The sequence below is a fragment of the Nesoenas mayeri genome (assembly GCF_963082525.1).
Source record: "Nesoenas mayeri genome assembly, chromosome: 5".
Taxonomy (NCBI): domain Eukaryota; kingdom Metazoa; phylum Chordata; class Aves; order Columbiformes; family Columbidae; genus Nesoenas; species Nesoenas mayeri.
Window position 1 is genome coordinate 34,310,366 of NC_137548.1, and position 12,603 is coordinate 34,322,968.

Here is a 12,603-nt window from a genome sequence, read left to right on the forward strand (position 1 = left end):
ACTTGACAAATTATTTCATACTACCATTATATTTAATTATTGTTTTTAATTCAAAGTTCTACAACTTAGTTTTGTGCAGGAAAATGTATCTAGCTACTAGTTTGAAAGATCTGCAATTTGAAACAAAATGCAAAAGAGGCAAACTCGGATGTGCAATAGTTCTGCTTCTTCCCAGAAATACAGGATACTAACTTTAAGAAGTATTTTGTTTGGATTCTATTAATCAATGTTTTTACAAGAAACACCAAACTATAGTTAAGTAAAAGGCATACATTTTTTCTGAGTTTGCCTTCTCTGTAATAAACACACAGAAGAATATACTTTTTTTTAAATCTCAATTTCTAAATAAAGTACCTTCTATTCTCCTTATGGGAAAAGATGATGGGAAAAGTGAAGTGCATGTGACACGTTAGTCAGGCCATTTAATTCATTCCTAGAAAGCACCAGATACTGCCATGATGACAGAAATGAACGTGTATACAAAAAAAAAAAAAAATAATCCCATTTTATCTCAATCTAAGACTGGGAAAACAACAAGAATTATTACTGCATCTACCTGATCTATTTCTTTTTTTTTACACCTTGCTTATTTTCTGTTGAACTCTATGCTGGAAGTATCCAGATTTCCCTCTCCCGCCAGTGCATGTAAACATTTGGAAATGTTATTGAAAGTTTGGAAATATTTTTTTTAAATTTGAAGATAAATTTTAACTCTTGAGACAATTTAACTCATATCAAATGCAAACCAATATCAAATTACATTAAACTGAAAATGACTGGCTTTTAAAAGGTAGAAAAGTCAAAGTTCCCCTACCATTATTTCAAACAGAAATGTAGGATCAGCTCTCCTAATTAAGCTCGGGGATTCTCTGTCCTAGGAACTGCCCAATTACATGTAGGGAAATGTAAATATGCCTCTCTAACTCCCATTCAACTCTAAGTCAATGCTGGGTCAGACCCTTTATGCAAAACTCAAGGTAAGGAAATATATTATAAACATTTGCTGATAAACTGTACCGATAACTGTAAAGATAATAAAACCAAATACATTTTATACGGCAGTTTTTCCTTTAGCATCATATTATTTAATGTTTACAGTTTTCTGTTTGGCCACAGAAGCTACACTGTTGTGTCCAGTCGGATCCCTGCCAATCCTAGTGTACTAGACCCTCTCAGATACCAACACTTTGGCAACAGTTTGTGGAGGGAATTTTCAGATTGTAAGGCATCCTCAAGATGAAAGAATTTATACACATGCTTTGTACAAATAGTTGTATCCTAAAATATGCTGCACAGAAGTCCTTTAAGAAACAGTTTTTAGATGCTTTCAAAATAGCTGACTTGAGACAAAGTTTAGATAGATGAAAAATGCTGATGCTAAAAAGCTTGAATTGATTTACATGCCATGAAAGAAGTACTGTTCCAATGAACTCCATACATATATATCTTAAAATATACTGACAACTACTGATTTCTCCACCTCTGTCAGGGTGTTCACAAAGCAGCACTATGAGGGCTTTTCTCAGGACAAAGATGCAACTTTAAATATCTTGCCCTGGCATCTGACTATTTAGGCACAAAGATATCACAGAAGTTGTTGCAGGAGAGTTTGAATGATGACCTGAAATCAGGCTTTTCTTACATTTAGGAGAAGTCTGGGTTTTATCATAACTGTAATCTTATAACACTGTATCATCCATGTGTTTTTACTGTGTCGTTCTCCAATTTTGAGAACTTAGTAGCAACCTGGTGCTTTGCCTTTTAACTAGCTTCAAATTTCTAAGAATTGCCCTATGAACATTGTGATTACTTTTGTTCTCAAAACACATGGTTCTACTACAACCTCTTTAACAAATTTGTCTGTCAATTTTTTTCTTAGAAAGAAGCTTCCTTCTGATGACTATTTCCTGTCTAGCCTACAGTTTTGCCTGTTATCATTGCTTAAAAAATGAAAACACAGTTTATACCATAACAGAACCTAAGCCAGAGAGCTCCAATTTCCTGCTGAAATTTTCAGCATCTAGTATTTTTATCAATCATGCTTAAAAGCATTAAAACACGATATTCATGTGTTTGCACAGGTACAAATCACAATTGGGGAAAATTATCAACTTACCAAAATTACAAAAGTCTACATAGAAATTCTACATAAGTGCAGATCAGATTAAGCATGTTCTTGTCATAATAGATTTGTATTAAGGTAGCAGTGAAAGGTATTTTAAAGCTTAATCCAAAGACTATGGTGTGAAATTACAGAATACAGGGGACCAAACATAAGGTGAGAGTGACCAGTGTGACAGTAGGTATTAAAATATCTTCTGCGTTTAGGCTTTTCAGTATTTACTTAGCGCATTAATCTCTTCTATCTAATCTTTTTCCAGTTCTTGACTCTGCTCTTTCCTTGCAGTAGTAGCTTCCATATATGTAAGCACTTGCTCATTGGATGTATAATATATAAAGTAACTGATTGGTGAGCATCCTGATTTCTTGCCAAGGAAAGCTTTGAGAAATATTTAAATTCTATTAGTTTGCTGACCTTAAATATCAGCAGAAATAGAGCAAGACAAGGATGTAAACAGCAGAGCAAATTTGGATAAACTGCTTGCTAGTGGCATTGACCGCAGTACAGAGAATAGTGACATAAGAAGATAAGTAGATAAATAGGAAATCATACAGGAAATTCATAAGAATACAGTAAAGAAGAAGAAAGCAGCTGGTCTAAAATTATAGGCTAATAGGATCCCTGCGAAAAAACAACATATATAATCTATGGCTGTGTTTCCTTATAAACTTGTGATATAGGCACTGGAAGAAATTTAGTGGAATTGAACAGAAAATGAGGGTTTCAATGAGAATGTAAAGAGAATGTTAGACTCCAGACAGCTGATAGTGGTTATTCTAAAGGTATTCATAATTCTAGGTATAGGTTTTATAACTACAATATATATAATATTGTATATATATAATATATAATAATATATATAATATATATAATATATATATTATATATAATATATATTATATATAATATATATAATATATATTATATATATAATATATATAATATTTTTTTGTACTACATAAAGTGTATCAAACTGACATTCATTATGTCACACAGTAGCTATTAACAGGAAATATTTCTCATATAATGCTAGTCACTTTGCAGCAGCCACAGTAATTCAGTATAACACAATCAAATTGAAAAGAAGCTAGAAGGAACTGTTGTCTCTAAAAGATTCTTTCCTTGTCTTCCGAGAGAAGATGACACTGAATTTTTAATTACAAGTCCTTCTAAATTACTTTCATATTACATATTCTAAGGGAGTGTAACCCTCTAATTTGATAGTAAGCCATGATGTAGTGGAACTGATTTTTTAGCAGTTTTTAGCAGATTATAGCAATTTGATGTGTATCTGTTTTAAAAATAATCAATTTAAAGTTTCCTGAAAAGTCATAGTTTTAATTAACATCAATTTTCAGGACTTTGATGCTGGTAATTCTTCTGGTAGTGTAGGAGGAAACATTCATTTCAGAGCAAATTCTTGTTCTTTGAATCAGTTCACTGTCAATATTGCATCAGTTAGGGACATATGGATGCAATTACATTCCAGGACACCTTATTTGGTGTCTTACGGACTGACGCTATTGTCTAACTATACAGTCTCAGAGTACCAACCATAAGGTTCTGTGCTTTGCAGACTCATGCCAATTTATGTAAATCACTCTTTCATCTGTTTAAATACAACGATCTTTGAGTGATGAAAACAGTTATGACTGTCACAAACAGTTTGAAAGATTAAAGTAATTCTGCTGCTGGCATATAAAACAGCGTTCCACATCTAAACACAAACTTTGCCTGGTCTGTAATGTCATTGCTGGGAAGGATAAAAAGTTTTAAGCAAACATTATCACTGCAAGGAAGTATGACATATTTTTCATGTTTGACACTGGACGTAAATATCCTCCCACACTGTTTAATGTGAGAACTGCATATGTGTGGCAGAGATAATAAAACATCTCAGTGAAAAAAAATGAAGGGGAAAAAAAAAAACAGTTATGATAAATAGAACAGAAAATAAAGCTTTGAAGTTAAAAGTCTTCATATTTGTACAGTTTATTCACAAAAGTAAGAAACTATTTGATATACAGACTGGATAGCCACAGAATCTGCAAGAGAGTCTGACATCCCGTAGAACTGATTATCTTTATGGAGATATATTTTTGGCTGACAGAAGCAGCTTCATAATTGCAGGTAACAGAAAATCAGGGCAACTATAAGATCTTTGTAAGTGCTATTGCTCTTCTGCTGTTGTTTACAGACCATATTTTAAAAGGCAGCTGTTACTGATATTCGCTGCTCTTAAAAACTATTCTTTATTTTCTTGCTGCACTTACTCAGCATTAAAATGTTCAAGAGCTTGACAAATAAAATGGAACACAAGTACCATAATCTGATATGTAAACTAAGGTAGAGGAGTACAACACTAATGGAAATACAAGTATATGACTTAGTTTCAGATGCAGTTTTAGAATATTTTTCTTCCTTTCTGTTAGTGTTGTTCTTGGAGAGAAAAGCTATATTTTTACTGCAGAGAAGCAAGAATTTTAAATATTTCTTGGGGGTTTCTGATATTTTGGGAAGTCATTACAGGCAAGCTCTACCAAACTTCTATGAACAGGGACTTAAAACATAATCTTTATATCTGTTTTAAAAACAACAATATAATGGTGGCAGACTCTCAAAGGAAATAAGTACCAATGTAAATTTATTCCTAATCTTCAACTGCATTGAAATTTATAAAGGTATGTCCTGTTGACAGTAAGAGAGAAATAAGAAATATTATTGTATTGTGAAAACGGTACTTATAATAGTGGCTTGAGGTATTCTTGACTTCTGATTGACTACTACTAAATGGTGCCAGCATCCTGCTTTGTACTTCATAGACTGGTTTGATCAAAAAACAGTAGAGTTTTGAGTGGAAATACATGTTTTTTTGCTGTAATATAATAAATTATGCTATCATCCTCCTACACTTAAAATACATGCTTATAAACTAAGAAATGAAGGTTGCTTTCCCTGGGTTAATAAATCACCTAGTATGAGCATCTATAGTGCAACAAAATTTAAGATGAAATGTTTATATACCCAGGAACAAGTAGGAAATAATCAACAGAAAACTGGAAGTCTGCCAGCTGAAATATATTACAGTATAGTTAAAGTCAGTGGCATAAATTTCTTATATTAAAGTTATTATGAAATGGTATTTTGTGTATTGTTGAGGAAGAAAATGGAAGCAAGTAAAGTTGAGTGAAAATAAATCCAAGATGGTAACAAGTAATATGAAAACAAAATTATTTGAGTAAGGATATCAGGAATGAAAACCAACAAAAATAAAGTATCTTCCTGGACACTAGCTTGAAATTAAGATCTAAATCAGGGGTGTCAAACCCATTTTCCACCAGGGGCCACATCAGCCTTGCAGTTGCCTTCAAAGGGCCAAATATAATTTTAGGAGGAGTTATATGGGAGTAGTTATATTTATACAGTCCTAAAATTGCATTTGACCCTTTGAAGGCAACTGCAAGGCTGATGTGGCCCTTGGTGAAAATGAGTTTGACACACCTGATCTAAATGATTCAGGCTTTCAATGATTTGTTTAAAAGAAGTGAAATATACTTCAACAAGGTTTCATTTAAAACTCTGCCATCTAAAAACCAGTGATTCCCAATAAAGAATCACCATTTCAGCTTCTTACTTCTGAACACATTTGTAAGAAAATACAGAATTCAACGAGAATTTGTTATTTAAACAGAATAAATAATTTTTCTGGAAATAAAGTTAGGAAGATGGAACCGATAAAAAGGCATGAAGGCATGGAGACATGCATGAGAAAGGAAGGAACGATTATTTACGTAGTTGTAGTAACCTGGATCAAACAATTCATGTGAAATAGATTCATACGTTTCAGAAGGCCAGGAACAAGCTCTCTGCCTTTTTGGCAGTCAGGGATGTTACAGAATCACACAAGTCACCCTCTTTATCCTGTCTACTCTCATGCCTGAGACTGTAGCAGTTTTGATCAGAGTTTCTGGCCAGTACACTTGGTAACTGTTTTTTCATAACATTTCTTAATTTCTTGGTATAATCCCCCCAAGAATGATACAAACCAGAAAGTAGTTAACATACAAGTGAAGGGGGCTAGCTTACTAGAGTTTATTTTATATTTTCTGTCCCACTGGACTAACTCAGCAATCCTCTATGATGCATTCCAACAGGCAAATGAGGAAATGTGGATCAAAGCTCCTGTTCTGCACCAGAAATACATTAAAATGAACAATAGACTGGATGCATGCCCAGGTAGCTACTGCAGCTTGGCTAAAACTATCAAGAAGAAATTACTCAGCAGTCAGAATCAGATCTACTGACATTTTCCATGTGTTTGCTAACCTTCTCTGAAAAATGCACTACCTCCTGACACAATGCTGCAGTGAGCAGCTTGGTCTATGACTCTGTTTTTCTATTGTGCAGTCCCACGACTACACAGCGTTTATCTTTTAAGTTGTAGACAACATACAGCAGTTGTAGCAAAGCAATGAACTTCACCAATGCTTCCTAAGTGCCAGGCTAGAATTCTAAACACAGAATAATTCCTTTTACTATGAGATTAATCTCAAAAGATCTACTCTATTTGACAAATACCTCCCTCTCCATCTTGCTTCTTACTTTGGATGCTTCCGTGTATCACGTGCCTTTCCCAGACAGCTTTACTTTCCACTGTTAATGATTTTCAAAAACTAGGCTGTCTTGACATCAGACAACTTGCTTCCCAGACTCTGCTGTAAACTAAAGAATTCCTTTAATAGCAAAGTCTTCATTGTCAAGATGCCTCTTTATTCTTAGAAAAATAAAGAGAGGCAGCTATGCTCTTCCGATGTTAACTCTTATGAAGCAGAAAGACCTTTTGATTTGCGCATTCCAGTATATGAGGGAGGAAATTGAGCCTAGATTAAAGTTTTTACATACTTTCTGACCTGGAACCAATGAAGGGGAATTTGGGACCAGACCATCTTGCATGAATCTGTATTATGCATTTCTACATTTATTAAAATAGACAAACAATATGAAATACTCAAGCAGCAAAATAAGAAATAAATTTTATTAAGGCTAGTTGCCTACTCCTGTATGCAATTTTCTTTCTTGTTTGTATTATTCTTGAGAGAATGCACCAGGAGAATAAAAAATGTCACGAAAAACTAACATAAATGGCTACTGGCCAGCATGCTTTCTAGTGAGCTTCATAGCTGCAGTAACCAAAATTTGTCTTCTCCTTTTCAATATAGAGTATTTTGCATCTTTCTCATATTCATCCAACTATTCTGATTTTTTTGGTGTGAAATAGCTCCGTATCAAAAGAGGAGTTTTTTTTCTAAGCAATTCTGAGCAAGAATTTCATATGTTAAGGAGCAATCCAAGCCAACCATTAATTTCATAATTTCAAACTTCTTTTTGCATACCATGGCAAATTAAATGGAAAATATTATGAAGATATTTCTGAAAAAAAAATACAGTTATTCCATGAGAAATATAGTATGTGTGTATTAATTTACAGCAATTTTTAGGCCTCCGTGTCATAGTAAAACTAATATAATATGTTGCATATAATATAATTAAATCCACTAAAGATTATTTCCATCTTGAGAATAATCTAAGCCCTTTTCAAAAGGCACAGACATATCAAATACTGCTAATGAAGTATTAACACAGTTTACACATAATGTCTTTCATGTGGGAATCACAAAATACTTGATAAAGATTATCTTTCACTACAAAAAACTAACAAGAATAATTATTTAACATTTTGTGTACCAGAAAAGTGAAGTGCTCTCTGAAAAAAGGATTAACCAACTACTCTAGCATCACATGTCAAGCAGCTAAACTGGGAAGAGAACCTAAAGGTTCTGGCACCTAATTCCCTGTTGAAGGCGTTAGGCTACATTACATCCAGTTATACAAAACAGCACTGACATCAGCAGAAGTACAGTTTATCCCCTCTAGCATTTTAGAATGTCAGTCTCCATAACACTCTCTATGTTTTTTGTTACAACACAGCAAGTATTAGATTTAATTGCTATTAATTGTAATTAGGAAATGTAAACAGTTCAGTTTAAGCAAATCAATATGTTGTTTTTTTGGTGTGGGTTTTTTTTTTTTTCTTACAGTATTTCCAACTTAGCATTTACTAGAAATGATGGGAAATTGTATGTGTGAGAAAAACCTGAATATCTATGAGTTCCAGCCCTATCTTCAAGCCAGAAGTTTCAGAAAAGCATCTGAGCTTTGGATACTTGCTGTGAGCTGGCAGAAAGATGACAGACAATTTTTTCTTACATTTGCTTAAACAAGCCACAACTGTTTTTTAAACAAACAAAACTGAAAGCAGATGCTTAACGGATGCACAATATTATTGGTTAACTCCTGACTTCAGAGAAGCAGCTGAGTTTCCAGACACTTACCTAAACTGAACATCCGAGCTTGACATTTGTCTGATGCCTATTCTAGTACCATAAATCACGATGGGTTTCTGTGTTATTTTTAGCTATCTTCAGTGTAGAATTTTACAGGATTTCCATTCTAATGCCATAGAAAGTACCAGTCACCAATTACAAACATTCAAATCAATCAAGTGACTGAAGGAGAAATAGGGTCAATAATTCTGAAGGATTTCTGAAGAGTCAATAATTAGAGGATAAGACAAAAAAAGCCAAGTCATCTCAGAAAAAGTTAGATAAAATAGAAATGTCAAAAGATGAAAAATTAGACAAAATTAAATGTATATGATTAGACACCATAAAACATAATACTATAAATCAAAAGGAGAAAAAGAGAACATAAGAAATTGGACAAGTATGTAACCCCTGTGGTTTTGTTCTTTCTAGAACACAAAAAACCTGAAACACCAAAAAGGGTCAAATAGATTTCATTTCTATAAAGAACTCATTGTCCCAAAACACCATGCAGAAACATATCTGCTCTTTTTTTTTTCTTTTTTTTAATATATGTTATTCACACACGGATAAAATTATCTGCCACATTGACGATGATAAATATATCTCAGTTTCCACATCAATGGGCATAAACAGGGCAAATGTTGAAGGAATATGTTTTTCTATTTGAAATGATAATGCAAACTTGAATTATGATTTTGTCTAAAGCAGAACTACTCTTCTTTCAAGATTGGTTGGGCATTTTTATCATATTCCCTTCATCAGAAAGAAGGGTAGCTCATTTGTGCAGGAGGAACTAGAAGCTGTGTTGCCGTTATTTTTTGGGACTGTCACAATATGCTTTTGCTGTTCCTTCTGCTGATTTTAGCTGGGGTGGAGTTAACTTTCTTCATAGCAGCTTGAATGGTCCTGTGTATGGGGTTTGTGACCTAAACAGTGTTGATAACCCACCCACGTTTCAGCTATTGCTCAACAGTGCTTGCCCAACATCAAGGCCTTCTCCTTTTTTAATAGTGACCCCCAGAAAGTAGGCTGGGGGTGGCACAAGAGGTTGGGAGGGTCCACAGCTGGGACAGCTGGCCAAATTGACCAAAGGGATAACCCATACCATATGACTTCATGCTCAACAATAAATCTTGGGAAAGGAGTAAGAGGCGAAGTTCAGAGTTATGGTATTTGCCTTTCCAAGTAGTGGCTGCACATGATGGAGCCCAGTTTTCCTGGAGATGGCTGAACACCTGCCTGCCCATGGGAAGCAGGGAATGAATCCCTTGTTTTGCTTTGCTTCTGCATGCAGCTTTTGCTTTCCCCTATTGACTTGCCTTTATCTCAACCCATGAGTCTTCTCTCTTTTACCTTTCTGACCCTTGTTCCAACCCCCCCAAGGGGGTGTGAGTGAGCATCTGTGTGGTGCTTAGCTGCCTATTGGAATAACCGCAACACTCCTCAGGAGATCCAAGGTGTAATAAGAATTACAGAATCTGTGATATAATCATGGAAGACACCATTCAGTTACGGTCTTGGCAAGACCTGGGCAAAATTGAGTTATGACCCAGATCGATACACGAGTCTATCATTTTGACTACTCTGCTCTGGTGCTTTTCTGGCCAGTAGTGAGAAAACACACAGCCTGAGAAACAGGATGGAGCTGGACTGATCCATTCAACACCAGCAACCTGCGGCTACATTTTCTTGAACTGATGATTGAATTGTATCTTGGATCTCACCCTGGTTGTCTCCAGACTCTACAGTGGTAAATCACTTCCTTACGCCTCTTTCTGTCTCACACAAAACTAAATCTTTAAATCTGAAGTAGTCAGTTCATAAGCCCACACTTTTGATAAAAGAGGCTATTACTTCCTATATATATATATATATATAGACTTTCTCTAGAAAGGTATTTTTTATTCTTGTCTTTTATAAACTTGAAGCTTTATATTCCTTCTGACAAATTTGGTCTATGACGAGTATCTTTTTCATGTTGCCTACAAATAATGATCAAGAACAAAGCAGAAAATAACCAATAGGAAATGAGTAAGATCAAGGGAACAATTATCTTTGAAAAGTGATGTACAAGATCTGTATAACCATTATTCTTAACATACACTAGGCACATTAGGAACATAACCCATAACAGATAGAAGGAATTTTCAAATTTTCAGAGGCAACACATATTTAATGCAGCCTGCATTATATATAACTTTGTAAACCACTACGCTATTAGCCAAGGGTTTTTTGTTTGTTTGTTTTGGTTTGGTTTTAGTTTTGTTAAGTACAGTTACCTTTCTGGAAGAATTCCTCTAACTTCTCCTTGAAGGGCTGGAGATGCTCCTCAGAAGACTCTCTGCAAACTAACTTCATCTGCTTTTCAGAGGCTACAAAAAGAAGTTGAGAGACATTTGTGGCAGAATTCGTCTACGGGAAGTAGATATCAACTTTTTAGTTTAGAGGAAATAGGAATAAAGAAGCCCTAAGGAATCTAGCAATTACATTAAAATAAAAAATACCAATACCAGTCTAGCATAAGAAATAGAAAATTCTATACATGTTTAAAGAGTGGGATTTGTCTTCAGTAATGACTTTGTCCTGAAAATCCAGCTGCATGCTGAGACTCACTACTAACAGAGCGTACCTCACATACAAATTCTAGATGGTATTTAAAGCTCTAAGCTTTCTTTCTGTGGTGAGTGGAGGATGCATTACATCTGGACTGATTGTAATCAACCAGAGCCAGGCATCCTATACTCAACCATTTTTCCTAACAAAGATGCAGGAATTCAGCTTTACTTAAGCATTCACATTCCAGGCAATGATGTGAAATAGTAGAAGTCTTTAAAAAAATTAACTTACATCTAACTGCAATTTGTTTACTATTTAATGTATCTGTCATCTCAAGACCTGATGCCATGCCAGCTTCTAAAAACTCCAGATTATTTGCCAATGTATTTTAACATTCCTAGAAATTCTAATAAACTTTGTAGTGTTCCATATTAAGATGAAATGAGACTGCTAGAAATCCAAATGCAACTATCTTCCATTTAGCAAATGAATTTATGAACTATTATAAGACTTTTTCTTCCACAACTATTTGTTGTCAAGAAGCTAAATTTAGATGGAAATGTATTTTGGAGATAAATCCAAGAGTTACAGCTTGGCTGCAGGAAACATATTCACATAATATTGCTACCACCATTATATAATTCAACTTACTGCAGCTAAAATAATACAAAACTGTAGAAACAGAAGTTGAGAATATGAAATTAAAATGTCATATTAATGTAAGTTTGCAGTGCAGTGAAAAAAGTCAATGGAAGGTTGAAAACAGATGCATACGTTTCATTGTACAACTAGTAGTGTGCCTATAATACTCTTGGACCACCAGGACTTACTAAAAAAGACAGCTTGTTAATTGATTGAGAACAGAAATACATTTGGACAGTTGCTACAGAAAAAGCTGAAAATATAGCTGTTCCTACAGTATATTTTCATTTAGCATCCCTCCGCAATTAATGTACGTTGTTGACTATGACATTGTTGGGGAGCTCCAGAACTTATGTAAAATGGCCTGGGCTACAGCTTAAGTTTATTATTAATCTCTAGTCTTTCAACCTGTAGCATAAGGCAGACCTTTGAAACTGTTCAAAGTCAATGGATATTCATTTGTATGCGAGACAATAGGTGGGATGAAGCATTAATTTAAACATAACAGATTGGGACAGTCTTTTAGTATCTGAACAGTTATGTGTCTTTAATAAATGAAGCAAATCAAAGCAGAAATCAGAGAAATATTTATGACTTTTAAAGATTATTATATTACGATATGTTTCTTTTAATTAAAAATCTGAACTTTCCACAACTGTTCTCACACACTGCACAAAATTTATATATCCTTCACATTTATGTTTGTAGAATTAGGAGATCTCTACAGTTATTCAAACAAACTGAAACACTTTACTTTGGAAGAAGATGGACATATTAGAATTGTATAGGGGAAAAAGTCTAGCAAAATAAGTGAGACAGTATTGTTAACTTTCTGAGTGGAGGTTTCAACAAAGTAGCAGCTACAGGCTTGTGGGTTCTATTTGTGTTTAAAAAAAA

At 34.3% G+C, this 12,603-nt stretch overlaps 1 protein-coding gene across 1 annotated transcript in view; it reads right to left on the reverse strand.

Moving 5' to 3' along the window:
- FMN1 (formin 1) overlaps positions 1-12,603 on the reverse strand; it is a gene marked incomplete at both ends in the record, with an annotated part of 135,459 nt that overhangs the window by 25,067 nt on the left and 97,789 nt on the right. Inside the window, one exon of the mRNA XM_080345247.1 lies at positions 10,788-10,880. Within this exon, the coding sequence (XP_080201373.1) occupies positions 10,788-10,880 (93 nt within the window). The remainder of the gene's footprint in view (positions 1-10,787; positions 10,881-12,603) is intronic.